Source organism: Antedon mediterranea, chromosome 6 (genome assembly GCF_964355755.1).
Source record: "Antedon mediterranea chromosome 6, ecAntMedi1.1, whole genome shotgun sequence".
Taxonomy (NCBI): Eukaryota; Metazoa; Echinodermata; class Crinoidea; order Comatulida; family Antedonidae; genus Antedon; species Antedon mediterranea.
The window spans coordinates 9,385,771-9,401,882 of record NC_092675.1 but is presented as its reverse complement, the minus strand read 5'-3'; the positions used below and the strand labels follow the sequence as shown (position 1 = coordinate 9,401,882).

Sequence of the window (16,112 nt, the reverse complement as noted above, 5' to 3'; positions counted from 1 at the left end):
TTAGACCACTTCACAGACCTTGGTTCTAAAAGTTTTGATCTCTAAGGAGCTAAGCTATACTTTTTTTTTTAATTAGGCTGTAGAGACAGGACCGTATACAGAAATTTATCCAACCAAAATTATAGTACAGTAAATGTTTTCACATCATCTTCTAACATAAAACCAGGAAAGAATGTACCTGGTGAAACAAATACAGTATTATTCTGTTAGAAGCAACTTTCACCTTTGCTATCCTAAGATACCTATACTTTTTTTTTATCCTGGTAATAAAATTAGTACTTTTAATACTATGATACTATCAGTCTTAATATTAATCATTTTATTACCGGGATGTTGTGAATCAGGGAAAATCTTTAATATTATTGATAAGATTATTTTTATCATTTGCCTTTACTCCTATGGGTGTTATTACTATCTAATTGATTAAAGTTTGATGTCAAATCACCATATCACAAACGATCAGATATAAGATTTTGTGAAACATGTGGACTGGATTGCACCGATTTTGTAACTGAATTAAGGGACTTTCGGGTACAAGTTAAAATCAGTTAAATTTGGCTTCATAATGAATTTTTTTATTCAAAAAGAAACTTTTAAGAATGATTTTTGACATACTGTATGCTAAAAATGTTGAGCCAATTCATTCCACTTTCACATTTACAGATTGTATTGGAAGAAGGTTTTGTAGAAGAATAGTTTTTGAGGTGATTGTTATTTTTAAATTGCTAACTGTTTGCCACCAAAATTAAGCATCCATTAATTTGTTCCTTTCCTGCTTATCATAGCATTTCACTTTGGAGAGAGATATACAGTATTCACTCTTCCCTGATGAATCAAACATAAACTAGTTATTTCTTTTGTTTAAAAAAAAATGTATCTTATATATTATAAAGAGATTATGATAGTAATCTGAGATTATAAGAATACCTGATCAAAAGGATTAACAAGATGTAAAAAAATCTAGCAATATTATGATTGATGAAGCGATGATGGCAAGATAAAAATCATGTATTGAAAGAAGAAAATTCCCTAGGTGAATAACTTGAAATCGTCTGACACGTAGCCCAGAGAGGAAGCGATGAGTCAATGTCATCATGATAAAAAAAACATAGGTACATTATATAAGTGGAGAGAAAACAAACATCATTTAAAATCTAAGAAACTTTACCTAGAGTAATGCTAATTGGAAATCATTGGGTGATTCATTCTGTTTGTTTTCCTTCGCTGTACGACTATAAATACTGAACTGAGTCATCTGAATTACTAGGCTTCAATGAGTGATGTATTAAAAACCATCTTCCTGTGATATTTTACGGTTGAACCGCTTCGATGGTCGTTTAGCAAGGGACGTGTATGAAGAGACCACATGAACCTGTCCGGAAAATCCTTCCAGCAAAATTTATTTGCTTGCACCAAAGTGGTGGAAAGTCGCTAGTTTAGCTTATCACTTTAACTAATCAATGTTCACTCTTCAATCATGTTTGTAGCTGACTGGTAGTTGAGTATCTACTTTGCGGGTATTGTCTCCTGTGTTATTGTCTTACATACGCAAGGACATATTTAGTGATTATGGAAAATTCTTGTGAATTTCAAAGCAGTAATAAGTGGAAAAATTGCAAAAATAGAATTACCAAAGTTTTCTCAATTAACGATAGAAGTACACAAAATGTAAGTATTTTTTTTCTTGTTGAAAATTGGTAATGTTGTACTTCCATTTGATTTTTGTTTTGATTCAGAATGTTTTGGTATGGATGTAGAGGTTTGTGTGCCACAATTAATTTAATGGTCTTTGTATTGACTATCTGAATGTTTTCTAAATTTTGTTGATTGATCTCTTTTGCCAATTTTGAAGAAAGGTATTTTGTTCCATATGTACAGTAGTTTAGCTATACTGTATATCAGCGAGGATAATATCATACAATTTGTTTATGATTGAAAGAATAGAATATTATTGTTCTTAGTACTAAGATTGACTGGTAAATCCTTCAATGAATACACATTCTATTCATTTTCTTCAATAAATACAAAAAAAAACATTGTTTTATGAATCACAACTATGATTATTGAAGGCTATAGTACAACAAATTATGGCACTTGGAATTTGGCTACGGAGTATCCATTGTAGATGGTTCAAACACAGCTTGGGTTTTCGATTATGAAATTGTTACAAACATTTTTATCAAAAAAAACATGAATATGCAATGTACAACCCAAGGATTGATCAATAATAATTATTTATTGTAATTAAATGTAAGTTTGGATTTTGGTATCCTATCTTGCATAGACCAATGCATTTTATTCTCTACCATTTGTATTGACTTTAATTTCATTCAAAATGTGCTTATTTTCTGGATATCATGTGTGTGAGAGGTAAGAAAAATCTTATCAAGATTACACTACTCATTAAACTTTAAATGCATAACAATTACTCCCAATATGCAAATCGGTCTTCAACTAGTACTATTTTTGTTATTAATCCTAAAAATCATAATAATGTTATAATTACAGTATAGATTAATATACTTGTTTATTGAACAAAATAATGTATGTTGTAATTTATATTTTTAATAGATTATTTTTTTAATATTATTTTATCTATTATTTTTTTTTCATTAAGTTATATGGATTGTCATCCATAAATACATCACATGTTATAATTTTGAAAACAATGGTGAATAATTGCCAATATGTTGACAAATTTCAATGATAGTGACAACTTCTCAATATTTTCAGTAACAATAGACACATTTTTATTTTTGAAAATAAAAATCAATTTTATTGCTAATGGTGTACCGTATACTGTACCTTCAGACATGAATCAGTCTATAGTGCAGTTTCTTGAGCCTTTATGACCTCGCAACAAGTGGGTAAAGATCCTTGTATACTTAATTGAGCTGTCATTCTAAGGCATTTAACCACTGATGTTGATCACATGTCCTTGGTTCTGTCCAGTCCTATTATTACTGTCATCTTTGTGTAAGATGCTTAAAATGCATAAAAAACTCACAATAAGTGGGTCTAATCCATTCCTAACTTAAATACTGCTGATATTGGTTACATATCTTTGGTTCTTTAATGTTTCTTCTTATGCCTAAATGATCAGTATTTCATAACATTTCAGATGTAATTGAGTTGTCATTTTTACTACTTTTATTAAGACCCCTGATTCTGAACACACTGTCCTTCTTTTGTCCAGTGTGACCATAGACACTATCATGTGGTTGAGCGATCTTAGATTAGTATGTTCATATGTTGTTTATGTATCAGATTTATTTTTTTCCACCTCTACTTGTTTTGTGGTCCAGTGGGTGTACGACAACCATAAACTAGGACTATCATTGGTAGGTATCTGTGGGTGTGAGAATCTGAAAACTTTAACTTAATTATAAGTCTTATGAATGGCTTTTTAAGCATGGGTCATCAAAGATGGTGGTCAAACGTTGTTGACAGTTGACCACACAGCCCATTCACATTGAATGATGGTTAGGGGAAATTCAGGTGGACAGTGATGGTGCCAAAGTCAGGTCAATTAATATATTCAGTCATCTCTTGGTGATTCATTTGGCCCAAATTGATTGGTCATTATTAATGAATTGAAAAAATTGAGGATTGTTATTATGAGACTAATTTGAATGTTTAATGTGATCCGATTAAAATTAAAATAAATATTTGTATTCAATTAATTTAGTGAGAAGTTGTTAATTATTAGAATTATAAACAGATTTGTCTAAGTACTAGTAGAAATGTACAAAAATAACATAAATACAAAATAACCTGTTCTCAGTTATGCTTAATAAATGTAAATAATTTTAAAAATTAAAAGTTAATTCCTAAAATGAGTTTGTTTTACTATAAGACATTTTTCTTCTGAAACTTTTGTTAATTTGAGACTTCAGAGTGTAATGTGTTTCTAAGTTTGTGCTTAGTAATAGTAGACATATTTTGGTTGTTTTGCATGAATAAATTTTGGCTTACAATTACAATGACAGTGACACGAGGAAATCCCTCTGTTAGCATCCACTGGTCTTTAGCCCTTATAGTCTTTATACACTGACTCACTTCCGTATACTAATCAAATTTAATCAATTTTATTATTCAAGAACATCTAAAATCTAAACAAAACATTATTTGTTTTTTGTAAATTAAAATCAATTTACTCGTTTAGTAAATTGTTGACAAGTTAATAAGTAAAAAATATCAAATGAATCAGATCATGATGCAGATTATGATTAAGATTTGTTTAGGTTCTTTAAAAGGTTGTTTGGCGGGTAGAAAACAAAGTTTTTAAAAATAAATAATTAATTGATACAATATACTAAGGGGATAGAGTACTTGTTGTCTAATGTCACACAGTAAAACCACTATTAAGGGGACTTCTTAAAGGCCAGGTGCGGGCAAAAAATTTCTATTGATCATACATTCCAATAATTTTCGATCTATAGTTTCCCCTATGTTTCATAATTTTTGGGATTTTATTTGTGTTACACGAACTTGTTGAAAATAAGCACTTTCTTTATCAGTACTGTAGTAGTAGTAGTAGTAGATAGTTCAAATTACACAAATCTCTATTAGCATTTTAAAAAGCTATGAAAAATAAACGGTGTGGTAAACAATGTTATCAGATGACTAAATATAGGTTATTATAACTTGAATTTTACATTTCTGGTATTTTTATTCAACTTCAGATTTTTATTTTCATGCTCTAGCAAAAATTATCCACTGTATATCCACCATCTTTTATCACCTTCTAGGGAGTCACCAGAAATGTTATTACATTAGGTTAAACTACCTAACTACTGAAAAAAAGTCTTCCGGGTTTTTATGGCAGAATTTTGCCAAATTTTGTATTTGACCATATTAAGGGAAATTCATGTTTTTTCGTCTTGATTTCTGTTACAAATATTTGATTTATGTACAATTAACCAGATATTATATTTAAAATTCATGTACCTAAGCTTTAATAGGTTTTTACTGGCGGTATAGTTAAAACAAACATTCTCCTTATTCATTTCACAGACAAGTGTCTCCTTATATGGTTAATAGGCCACCCCATGAATTTCTAAAATATGTAATACTTACATTACAGTATATAGTAAAAGTAGTAGTATTAAAGGGACACCTTTGGAAGGTAACAAAGTGCTTCCTTGATAAGGGTGTCCCCAGAATAGGGGTTGACCCCAGTGTCAAAATATATTTTGCCCCATGTTTAATTTATATAAAGAAATTGCATTTCAACGACTACACCAACAATTTTTTTGTAATTTATGTCCATTACGAATTTAACTTGCATTACTTTTGATTGTCCATATTAATAAAGCATAACATTTGGTCATAGGTCTCATTTGTAAACAGTTGTTTAAGTTATAAGGAAATTAAATTCCTTTTGTAAAACATGCCCGTATTTTATCCATTATTATCAAAATGTGAGAATGACGTACAGTCACACGCCAGGGTAATAATATTTAATTTCCTTTCAACTCACCAGGTGAGTTTGGCTAGCCTACAGTCTGGCACATCTGAACTGACGCACCTGGATGTAAATTGTCTGCTTGTTCCCAATGGATAGAAATTGACTCATATAATATGGGGATGCGGGAACATTTGATTCATATTATAAAACAAGAAATATTTCTTATGAAAAACGCTACTCGACTTTTTTGCATAACACTAACAGTTATTCTTCCTTTATTAAATTATGCCTTTTTTTTATTAATATTCTATTTAATAATTTAAGAAATAATGATTTATTAGTTCTGAAAAGAACTGTTGAGTTTCTCGATGTTTCAATCAATATTCTTTGTCCTATATACGTGGTGTACCACAAACTTTATATCAACATTTAATTTTGCCATGCAAACCTTTAAACATTATAATGATTTATTATCAATTATTTTTGTTTAACAATCAGTAGTAAATGTGGCCTACTGTACAGAACAAAATGTCATCCAAAACTAACCTACTGTACATATTCCGGGATAGAGGCATTACACCCTAAGGTTGTAGTGACCCACAAAAAACCAAAATGCCACGAAAGTAACAGATTAGTTTCTAAAGATTTGCAGTCTGTTTGATAGTATGTCACACCTACATTTAATCATTAAGCTTTGTTCCCACTAAAACACAACACAAGGATCTAGATGCTACGCAAGTGATTTGACCAATCACAAACGATGGATAATCCAAACTGTCACTTGTCATTGGACCATTACGTATTACAGTACAAGAGGGTCCACTACGGTTTAATCTTTAAAAAAGTGAGACAAGTCATTGTGATTGAATATTTAAAACTTTATTTGATCATCTTCAGTAATGAATTTTATAATTATCTTAATTTCAGAAATAGGTCTCAGCAATTTTTTCATTTTGATATCTTATAACTTTCTGTATATTTTTTTTTGTGTCTCAGATGTAGAATAACATTGTTTCTGTCTCAGTTACTATTCAGTAGTATAGCTGTTAACCACAGCATTGTGGTTTGACACACTATTTTTTTTTATGTAGGCCTAATATTAATTTTTACATCAAAAATGGATACAATATTTCATTGTATTTAGCTATTCAGTGTTTTAATTGTGCCCATTTGTTGTCTAGATTTGCCCTTCATGAGTTGATGTATAGTAATGTACAGGATGTAGAATAAAATTGTTATTAAATCATTTGGTAGACGCTAAGTTCTGTTTAAACTTTCTGTATAATATTATTACCCTTCATTACATCCTTGTGCCTCTTCTAATTTAGATCAAAATTAGGTATATTTTCACTCTGAGCATATCACCGAACAAACCCTGTTTATTTTAAAATAAATAATATATTTATAGACCGACCACATTTCTGCTAAATTTGTGCTCGCAAATAACCGTTTAGGTTTGTGGTTGTCACTTTTACAATACTGTAACAAACTTCATTAACCACTAATGTAACAACAGGAGAAAATATTAAGAAGTCTTAGACTTTAAAAACTCTTCATATTTATTGTTTTGAAAGTTAGAAATCTAGGAATTGTTTGTCAGCTCTCTTTAACTGGATAAATAATGGTGTTGCATTTAACCTAATTAAACGTTTGTCTGTTTATCCTTCAATGCTTTGTCTCTAAGGGACAGCTTCTCATAATCAACCACCTCTCTTAAGTGACCACCTCTCTTAAACGATAATCACCTCTCGTTAGGGACCATGTCTTATAATTGACCATTTCTCATTTTTTCTCTTATGACCGCTACCTCTAGTGGTCATTTAAGAGAGATGGCCGCTTACTAGAGGTAGTTAATTATGAGAAGCGTTCCCCTACAAGAGGTGGTGTCCTTTAAAAAGGGGGTTCCTCACAAGCGATCACTTACAAGAGATGGTCGATTATGAGAGGTGTTTAGATTTATTAGAAGCGGTCCCTTAAGAGAGGTGGTCACTAATGTGGGTGATTGCTTACGATGTATGGTCGTTTTAGAAAGGTGGTCAAGATGGCTGCTTTTGAAAGTCGGTCGCTTGAGGAAAGGTGGAGACTGATAGTTGTAACTATAAATAAAGTACTGTAAGTACACAAATTTTAACATTTTCTTAAACAGTTTATAAAAGTCCAAACATATCTCAACATTTTCTACTGTTGTTACGTTAGTGTTTAATGAAGTTTGTTACGTTAGTGTTTTGTTTGTTACGTTAGTGTTTAATGAAGTTTGTTACGTTAGTGTTTAATGAAGTTTGTTACGTTATTGTTTAATGAAGTTTATTACGTTAGTGTTTAATGAAGTTTGTTACGTTAGTGTTTAATAAAGTTTGTTACGTTAGTGTTTAATGAAGTTTGTTATGTTAGTGTTTAAGGAAATTTGTTACGTTAGTGTTTCATGAAGTTTGTTACGTTAGTGTTTAATGAAGTTTGTTACGTTAGTGTTTAATAAAGTTTGTTATGTTAGTGTTTAATGAAGTTTGTTACGTTAGTGTTTAATAAAGTTTGTTACGTTAGTGTTTAATGAAGTTTGTTACGTTAGTGTTTAATGAAGTTTGTTACGTTATTGTTTAATGAAGTTTGTTACGTTAGTGTTTAATGAAGTTTGTTACGTTAGTGTTTAATAAAGTTTGTTACGTTAGTGTTTAATGAAGTTTGTTACGTTAGTGTTTAATGAAATTTGTTATGTTAGTGTTTAATGAAGTTTGTTACGTTAGTGTTTAATGAAGTTTGTTACGTTATTGTTTAATGAAGTTTGTTACGTTATTGTTTAATGAAGTTTGTTACGTTAGTGTTTAATGAAGTTTGTTATGTTGGTTAAACGTAACAATCAACCACTAATGTAACATTAACCACTAACGCACTTGATTTATTTATACAAAATATGAAAGAATAGTGTTATTAAATTAATTAAATATATTTTAGGTACATTCATAACTAATCTTTTTAAAAGTCACATTTTGTGGCATTTTTAGTACTGCCAGTTGTGCTATTAATGCATCTTTTGATTGTGTATGAGTCACTTTATCTTCAGTGAATGATGTATTATACGTGCGTTTCATCATTATCAATATTTCTTTACAGACAATTATTTCTGGATTCTTAAGGGTCATTTTCCCTTTGCAATTACATTTTGAGTCACAAAACCACATCTAAGTCATTTTCCGTTTTATTTTACCGTTTTCATCGCCGACCAGTGATGCGTCAAAGTGTACCGCTCTATGATTGTACATGATATTTTGAGTAAAATTGATATTATATTGCTTGAAGGTTAAATATCTTTAAATGCCTTTATTATCAATTCTTTGTTTAATATTTGAAGTTTGTAAATAGGATTTTTTCATTTCAAGAGGTTGTCTTTGGTTTATTTCACCTCACATCCAACAGCGGGGAGCACCACTTACACAATGGGATAAATAAAAAAAGAAAGAAGATCAACAGTTAAAATGTAATACAATTACATCCACTCATTGCATAATTGTAGATTTAGATACATGTTAAAGAACACAAAAAAAAGAAAGAAAAATAGCTAAAATTATACATAGACTTTTAAGCAGTTTATAAATTCAAAACAATGTTCATTTTTGTTTACACTGATACGTTTGATTGAAACCGACATTTTTAAAATGTTTTAATCAAATCATCAATCAGCCTCATCTCCTGCCTCCCACACAATAATTTGGTTATTAAATCAAAATAATAAGAATATGATTCCAAATTAACTTGAACTTACTATGGCAACCAAGAGGTGGCTGAAAAGTAGTATTTTACAATTATTTGGGCACTATAACCATTTAAAAAAGCTAAAATATAAAATAGTTTAAGACTGTTGTTGGCAAAAGGATCAAGCATTGTTTAAATAATAAAAAAAAAATTATATACAATATTTTATAGACCATTGGCTTGTTAGCATGCTTTGTTCATACAGTTGATTACTTACAGTACTTACTGCACAGATCTTGTCTAGAAATAAAAAAAGTTTCTTTGTCATTCATGGTTGGTGGCAGCATTTAAAAAAGTAGGATGCTATTTTCATTTGTTTATAATAATTCACATAAAAAATAGCTATGGTAGTAAAATATTTTTTATGAGTTCCTCTTTAATTTTAGGGTACATTCAATATATTATTTATCAATTTTTTAACTCTTTATATATTTCAAATTGAATATTAAATAGTCAAGGTATTTCTTATAATTCCTTCTGTATTTTTTTAGGCACAAACAATAAATGTTTATTCTTATTCTTTGTGAATATTTCAAAATGAACATTAAATAAATTGAAATTTATCTGAGACTAACCATGACCATTTAAGTGTCTTGGCAAGAGTTTAATATTTGTAATTTTGAATTAAACAATTAAATAATTTGTGGAATAAGTCATAATTTGAGTTGCATAGACAGCAGTTGCTAGTCTGCAAATCTACAGTAATTACTTGATATATTTCTGTAGAGGTTTTCGGAAACTAATATTAAATTGAGTTTTGGAGATTAATTTACAATATTTCTGAAGTCAGCCAACTTTCCAACATTATGTTGTAGGATAAGATAATACAAAATAAAATGGTATGATACATTATAGTTACTGTATAGAAATAAAATGTGTCTCAGTACACTTGTAATGTAAGTGATGTATTCTATATCTATGAGCTTGAAAACCTTTCATATTGCATATCTATTAGTTACTTATTTAGACACACTTGAAGTAGCAAATAAAAGTTTGTCTTGACACGATAATGTTGTACAGAACAGGTATATGATATGGAGAATTGTGATAAAAGTAAACCATACAGACCACATATTCATGCTACGCACATGGGAGTTAGTGTTTATTGTGCACTTTAGGATTTTGATTATTTAAATGTCCAATCCCATTTCCCCTGAGAGGGGTATGACCTGAATTATTGAATTGAAGGAATTCCCGTTCCAAAATTAATTTCCTATTGTTGAGTTGAGCAGAGGAAACTCTAGCTTTACCCCTGGTACTTTTTTAACTCTGAGGTCAATTAAAATAAAAAGTATTTATTTTTTAAGGAAGTTAATTGAGCAATTTTTAACATGTCTTGAGGCGATTCGATATTTGACACTGCTAAAGAATTTGTTGTTTGTATATTGCATATTCATATTATTGTACTGTTTACGTCTACCGGTACATATTCATATACTGTGTAATAACAATATTTCAGATACTATTTTTTATACACAACATTTGCAATTAATCTGTTGGGGAAACAAAGATTTCGGGAAAGTTGAAGGAAACAAACAGGACAGCCAGATTTATAAAAATAATTTAGCAAAAATTAAAGGAGTGCAGGGTGCGGACTTGTCATTGAAACAAGTCAATAAAAAAACAAAAAGAGACTGAAAGCAGAGGCTCGCCAAAGATAGCAAATTCTAATTTGGGGCAAAGGAAAGAATACCTTGTCCCCATTTTTTAGGGATCGAAAGGCAGGTTGGGTAAAAAAGATGAATTTTAACACGACCACCCAAGATAGTAGGCCTACTTCTATAAATTATACCGTATTTTATACCTTATTTTTATACCCTATTTTGAGGATCGAAAGGCAGGAGAGTCAGGCCCATTGAAAAATATATTTTTTGTATCTATATAATGTCTTCAGCTTTTTTATGATAATGATATATATAATTATGCATTGTTTGCGGTATTTATCAACTTAAAGGTCTTTTCCTTTGTATAAATGAATTGTGGAATATGTAATGAAAGCTGAGATTAGTGTGTGGAAGTCTGTAAAGGATTAAAAATGGTAACTTCTAATTGAGAACGTGAGAATTGGGCCATAGTACATGTACATGATTATAATAAAGACGTCCCATATCATTTTAATAATAAAGTTTTACTTATTTCTCATGTAATGACACGTACTAAAAAGTAATAATAATAATTCAAAATCAAGGTTGATTTAGGGCAAAATAATAATTTTGAAAATACTAATTAATACAGATATTCCTAAATCTAATGATAAATATCTAAATTAGTTGGTTTAAATGAATTGAACATTTTATTTTAATTTCTATTTTATATAATATTAATTAAAAATTTTTTTATTATATAATATTAATTAAAAAAATTTCAAATATTTCAGGATATCTATAGTTGCACTTTTGCCATTTATTCATTTTTTTTAAAAAGGAGCATCTGTTTTGTTTATTTTTTTTCAATTGAATAGAACTCTATCTTTAGTGTTCCAATAATAATGTAAGAGGCCTCACAAACAATAACACAACAATCAATCAAAATGCTGATATTTCTGGTTTTTATTATAAATATGTCACTTTTATTTTATAATTTATATTAGATGCGTCCTTTGATTCCCATCGTACTTTATTTACCTGATGGAATTACTTGCTTCCTTAAATTTGTATGCTATTCTTTGTTTAAACATTTAAAACTAATTATTTTTAATACCGCAAATGTCACTTGAATTGACCAGTAACCATATGTTTTTGTTTAATCTTGTTTATCCGCTGTGTATTAGTATGATTTTTTTTTTAAATAACTTTAAACCTAAAATCGTCTGCTTGATAGCCAGACATCCATTTTTCACTTTTTTTATTTTCTAAAATTTGAAACAACATAAAAACAAGTTCTGTCGTAGTTTATCTCTATTCACACAGCTATCTGGAAAAGGAAAAACAATGATTATAGTTTTTTTATTTGGTGCTACTATTACCCAAGCCTAGCCTGAAGAAATACATGAATTCACTCTATAATGATCACTCTGTAATCCTAATTTCCAATTGAAAATTATCAAAGCCTACAATCTAATCTTATTGTGCAGAATATATATTTGAGTTTGCTGTTTGAAGAAAAGGAAGAAACTCAGAAAAGGTTGATGTTACAGCTTAAAGTATTCACTGTGACCCACTCAGAAGTGAACAAGATGTTTCTTGTTTCGTTTCTTAAAACATTTTCACTTACAGGATTTTGATTGGTGAAAACTTTTAATTGCTGAAAAAATTTACTTGTGAGGTAAACTCTAAATCTGTCACTCACTTGTGGTGTTGATCGTTAGTAAAGCTAATTGATATGTATGAGGACCAATGGCAGGTTGCCGTTTGAGATCATGTTTCACTTGAAGGCAGGTTTCTGTAGATATCTAGCTGCTTTTGGTATGTCAAGAATGTTAGCCTAGCGAGAAATATCATGTTTGCTGCCAATTGCCTGGGCGTCTTTGTGGTGTTATGTTGTTTGGTTGTAGATAGTCTTTACAAATGAAGACCGTCAATTTATTCTTTGGATATGTTTTTTGCACATTATTTTTAATTATCTACAAACAGTAAACTTTTGAAATACCAGACATCGCAGTACCTACCTTGGACAGACTAAGTTCCATCATTTATGTTTTTTGAAGATTTTAACTACTGATTGTGTATTTGGTTGATGAATTTTCTTTCTTCAGTCCATCTGTACTACTGTACTGTTGCCTTTTGAATACTGTGTTTATCAAACATTGGAATTGGACTTGCTTTACCCATCTTTTAACCTGATGAAGTGGCAGTCGTTTTTGGAATTCTCAAGCGAAGTTAATACCAATATTCTTTTCAACACATGTTATTTATTGAATTGTGCAAACCACATTAATATTGAATTTTCAATAATTTGAACTAGTGACAAAACAGTCTAATTAATAACCAAATTAATGTAAGATTTGCTGACTTGAGATAACATACAAATATTGTTCACCTATTTCAGCAAGAGTAGGTCAACTTTTATCAAACCACTTCCCTTTTTGATATCTAGAGCGACCTGATAGAAAAAGTGGAAGTCTACAGTATTTGCAATTTCCTTCCCATACACACAGTTTTCAGTTTTTGCTCATTTTTCTGCTGCCGTTTTTTTTGGATTTTACATAAATTATAATAATTTTTAATAATATTTGAAGGAATTATACTTTTATAAATTTGAAAACTTGGAAGTTGGATGATAAAATGTTAAGTCGTACGTCAAGTTTCCTGACGTGTCATCGTGGCATCTCAGATGAGTCTTTTGAGGTAGGTAACTTACTGTAGGTTGAGTACTGTGAAAAAATCCTTTTTAAACACTGTAGCTGCCTAGACCCATGTATGACATGTCGCCAACATATTATGAAAGAAAATCATGGTTTGGCACTAAAAGAAGCCACCATTTAACAAATCTTTAAGTGTCATTTGGCAGTACTATTTTGATAAATTTTGTACAGGGTAGTCCAGAACTGAAAAGAGTAGAGTAGTCCTGGACTAGTAGAGTAGTCCTGGATTAGTCGTCTTTGGTGTAGGGACTTTTAGATTTTTACATACCCTTTTACTACATCATTTTATGATATTCGCATGCACTAGACAATTGGCAAAAACTTGTTCATCGTAGGTTCACTGCCATGTCAACGTAAATGTCCACTTAATCTAAACGTTTAAATATCTGTCGACGAGTAACAGTCAACTACGACCCATGTCAATGTTCACTCAAATCTAAAAGTCCTTAATATGGCCTATAGAGCACAACTACTGTACAGTTAGAACAAAATATGTAAACATTTTTTATACAGTAAAGTTTAACCAGCCTGACATAAGTCAGTCTGACTAAAATGTAGATGCAAAGCACTGTTAGTGTTAGAGAGTTTTTGCGACAAAGCACTGTGACAACAAGTTTAAAACAAAATATTTGCTCTTTCTATGAAATCTACTTCCGTTTAACCTGTTCATCATAATCATGTTTTTGATTACATAGCAGGTCACGTACATGTCCTTAGGTGAGATCAATTTGTTTTGCACTCTGGAATTTTGTACCACAGTCACAACTTGAAATTGGTAGCCATGTTGTGTACTGAATTCATCTGGTCTATAAAAAGACAGTACCTAGTGTGTTGCCAATATTTTAATCTCCAGCAATGAATGTTTTATATTTGTTAATCTGACTATTTTAAAAACATTGCATTTTCAACCTATAAAACTTCTGAATTTGTATTGCTTGAAATATCAGCAACATTGATTGCATATTTATAGAACAATTTTCAGTTATCTGGATTTTTTCAACAATCTGTGGCATAGGCATGTTTCCCCTAATCACTATTTGCAGGTCAAAGATTACATTTAAGAAAATTAAGGATTATTTTTACAAATACAAACGTATAATGTTTTGTAAACACTCTTGCCAACAACAATCTATTTTTGGTATGAGTATTAATAATAGTAATACACAATTTATTGATAAAATACATACTTCAAAATATTTAATATTGATAAACAAAATACATAAAGACACAACAGCACCTTAAAAAACAAAATTAAGTGGACTTCTTCTTTTTTTTTTTTTAGATTTTTTTGGATGATATTTTATTAGTTACATTTGTCAGTGAAGTATAGTAAATTCAAGTATAATTTTTATGTTAAAAAGCAGTGAAAAGATGAAATACAAACATGCACTGATTAAAAATGTTTTCAAAATAAGCAATTAATATATAGACATTTTAAAATAATCTTTAAATAACCGTTTGAACTTTTGACATTATAAATAATTTTAATCATATTGTGACACATTTAAAATGAAAAGTTAATTACTTTGTATTATAAGAGACTTTAAATTGGAAGTTTTCAATTAGTGTAAGCTGTTTTATCCATGTACTTTAACTGACCTACTTATACTTTTGTAACATTTTTATTTTGACGTCAATACTTTGCGGTTTGCAATACTACAGTAAACTTTTTTTCTTTGATTTTTAGTTGCACTAAATAAAGGTTTTGCGTTTTGCTTTTACTTTGGCTCACTATGTATACTTGTCTGGCTTTGGATTGAGTGCCACAATGGTTTGTGTCATTACCAAAACATACTGTATGACAACTCAGATTTGATTTGTTGCTTAGACATTTCTAAAAATAATTTAGTATTTTCATATAATGACCCTCTAAATAACATTAGAACCCCTCATTTAGGACTTAACCTTATTAATGTGACACCTTCTGGTGGTGGAGCAATACATATTTTAACACTATCGCCCGTATTCTTAAACCGGACTTTAGTCGTAGTTCGAAGTTCGACTTGGAAAAGTCGTAGTTCGAGCTATTACTTCAAATTCGATTCAAAAACGAAGTAGTCGAAGTTTGCAGTTCGACTTAATGAAGTCGAGCTTTTAGTCGAGTTGCACACGTCTGGGTAACAAAGGCTATACATTGGCCAATGACAAGAGAGTATTTGAGGAGCAGACGAAATTTTTCGCATTGATATCACTTTCCATTTCTTACAACACTTTTTACGCATCAGGACTATATATACATGAAAAATAATTTTAATCGTTAATTATTAGAACAATATCAGTATTAATTTAACAGTGAAGTATATTTGATTAACAACAAATAAAATCTTTAAAATAGATTTAGGAACCATGGCTGTACGGTAACTTTTATATTTTCTAGGCCCCCAACAAAGTATGATCGCCACGAACCACGCACTTCATAGCGTGACAAGAAAGCGCTAGGCCCCCTAAACATTCCATCGCGTGGTGAATTGCCGCATCTCCCATTGTCGCTATGGCGTGACGTAGCTCAAGTCGGACTTGCGCGAAGAAAATAATGTAATTTGTATACAGTTGTAAATAAAGATGATTTTCATTATTATAATTTATACCAATGTATATTTAATTAAGCTAATATAAATATAGATATTTCATTCTTCAATATCTGGCCAATAT

At 30.1% G+C, this 16,112-nt stretch overlaps 1 protein-coding gene across 3 annotated transcripts in view; it reads left to right on the top strand.

Annotated features, from left to right (window-relative positions):
- Positions 1-1,183: 1,183 nt before the first annotated feature.
- Positions 1,184-16,112, top strand: part of LOC140052055 (rho GTPase-activating protein 24-like) — a 34,360-nt gene continuing 19,431 nt past the window's right edge. The window contains exon 1 of one of the 3 annotated variants that reach the window (XM_072097435.1): positions 1,184-1,668. In XM_072097435.1, coding sequence (XP_071953536.1) covers positions 1,570-1,668 — 99 coding nt within the window. In that variant the 5' untranslated portion in view covers positions 1,184-1,569. Of the gene's footprint in view, positions 1,669-12,673; positions 12,975-13,348; positions 13,444-16,112 lie in introns of those variants that run through there. The other 2 variants (XM_072097439.1, XM_072097437.1) reach the window with 2 other exon arrangements.